General features: G+C 34.1%; 1 protein-coding gene across 1 annotated transcript; it reads right to left on the bottom strand.

Moving 5' to 3' along the window:
• Nucleotides 1-254: 254 nt before the first annotated feature.
• LOC129894514 (miraculin-like) lies at nt 255-893 on the bottom strand. The gene has a single exon (XM_055970225.1). The coding sequence runs from the start codon at nt 891-893 to the stop codon at nt 255-257; it is 639 nt and encodes a 212-aa protein (XP_055826200.1).
• Between the last annotated feature and the right edge of the window lie 584 nt (nt 894-1,477).

Genomic DNA, 1,477 nt, shown 5'->3' with positions numbered 1-1,477 from the left:
TTGGATATGAACCTCAAAGTATATACTATTCTTAAGAGACCGGTATACTTCATCAATTTCATGCATATGATTATTTAATATTGTGAAGAGAAAACTCCACACAAATTTAATTAGGCCAAGACTACAATTGCTTACAAACACACACAACGGTCATGCCATATCGGCTTATTACATAAGTAGCACGCACTTATTTATTAGACTTATTATATCATGCTACTATATATCACACAATTTATTATTGGTTAGATTTATTTTCATGCGTCCTTCACAAACTTCACCTCAACAGGATAATCACTTAGACCCAAACGTTTCTGCCCATTATATTCAATTACGCCAACATCCTTGCACATTACCTTGCAATCCTTGCACACTGATGGACAATGCATAATCTTATAATTATCGCCAAACACCTCAATCTTAAACCAATTCCTTATGGTTTCCCTACCAGGATTTCCTTTCACTCCCCCGACTACTAAGAAATAGCTTTGGGCTCGTCGATCGTAAGGACCGACGGTCCAGATTGCATCATTGGACTTAGTACACACCGTGTACGTCAAGTTATAGTCAATGTTTAAGTCTGTGGACAAACGGACAATGCCTTTCTTAGAATTCGCCGGTGAAAATAATAGTGGAGTGCCTGGGTAATAGTCTTCTTGTACTATGCCTAGTGGGCACGGGTCGTGATGATTGCTAATGCTGGCTAATTCAAATCCCCAGGCCTCGTCTGGAAAAATTGGTTGGATATAATAATTAGTCCCCGCTCGTAATATTTTTCCAGTAGAATCATGCACCGCAATGGGTGTGGGTTCGGATGCTTCACATAGTTTTGATTTTGTGAAGTTGTTGGTAGCTAAGAGGAGTGAAACGAAAAATATAATATTGATCAACTTCATTCTTGAGCTAAAGTGGTGATTTAAGACTAATTTGTGTTGAGTACGTGATTAATAATATGTAAGGATGTGAGCTAATGAATGATAAATATGGTGATTATATAAGAGATTTTTTTTATTCCCTCAGCAATTTGGCATGTATGAAAGTTGACTAGAGCAACAAGTTTATGAATTACATTGATGGAGTTCAAAAGGCAAATCCTACTCGAAGTAAACAGGTTTTGACTACATTCAAAAACAAAAATAAAATATTCTCCATGGTATTGTATTCCATTTTCCGATTTTCACTATATTTAATTTACCTTTTAAAATCTGGCTGTTGTGCCCTCGGATTAATTGCATCCACGTTTGTTGACTGGTATAATATAATCGGGTAAAGCAAAATTCCAATACATTGGCAATTAAATTTATTAATTCTCATTCTCAATGGTACAGTATAGGTTTTGGTGGCGTGACATAATTATTCGATATAATTATTATTTATTTTTAAACTTATGATTTTAATATGAAAGGAAAATATTTTTTTTGGAAAATAAGTGATTTTCTTACTTATTTTTTATACATTATTTGGTTTAGTATATTAAAAA

This window comes from Solanum dulcamara, chromosome 7, assembly GCF_947179165.1.
Source record: "Solanum dulcamara chromosome 7, daSolDulc1.2, whole genome shotgun sequence".
NCBI classification, from domain to species: domain Eukaryota; kingdom Viridiplantae; phylum Streptophyta; class Magnoliopsida; order Solanales; family Solanaceae; genus Solanum; species Solanum dulcamara.
The sequence above is the reverse complement of the archived record's forward strand: the minus strand, read 5'-3'. Positions and strand labels throughout refer to the sequence as shown.

Bases quoted from the DNA above. Each gene is read 5' to 3' on its own strand.
- LOC129894514 (XM_055970225.1), bottom strand. From the start codon at position 893: ATGAAGTTGATCAATATTATATTTTTCGTTTCACTCCTCTTAGCTACC.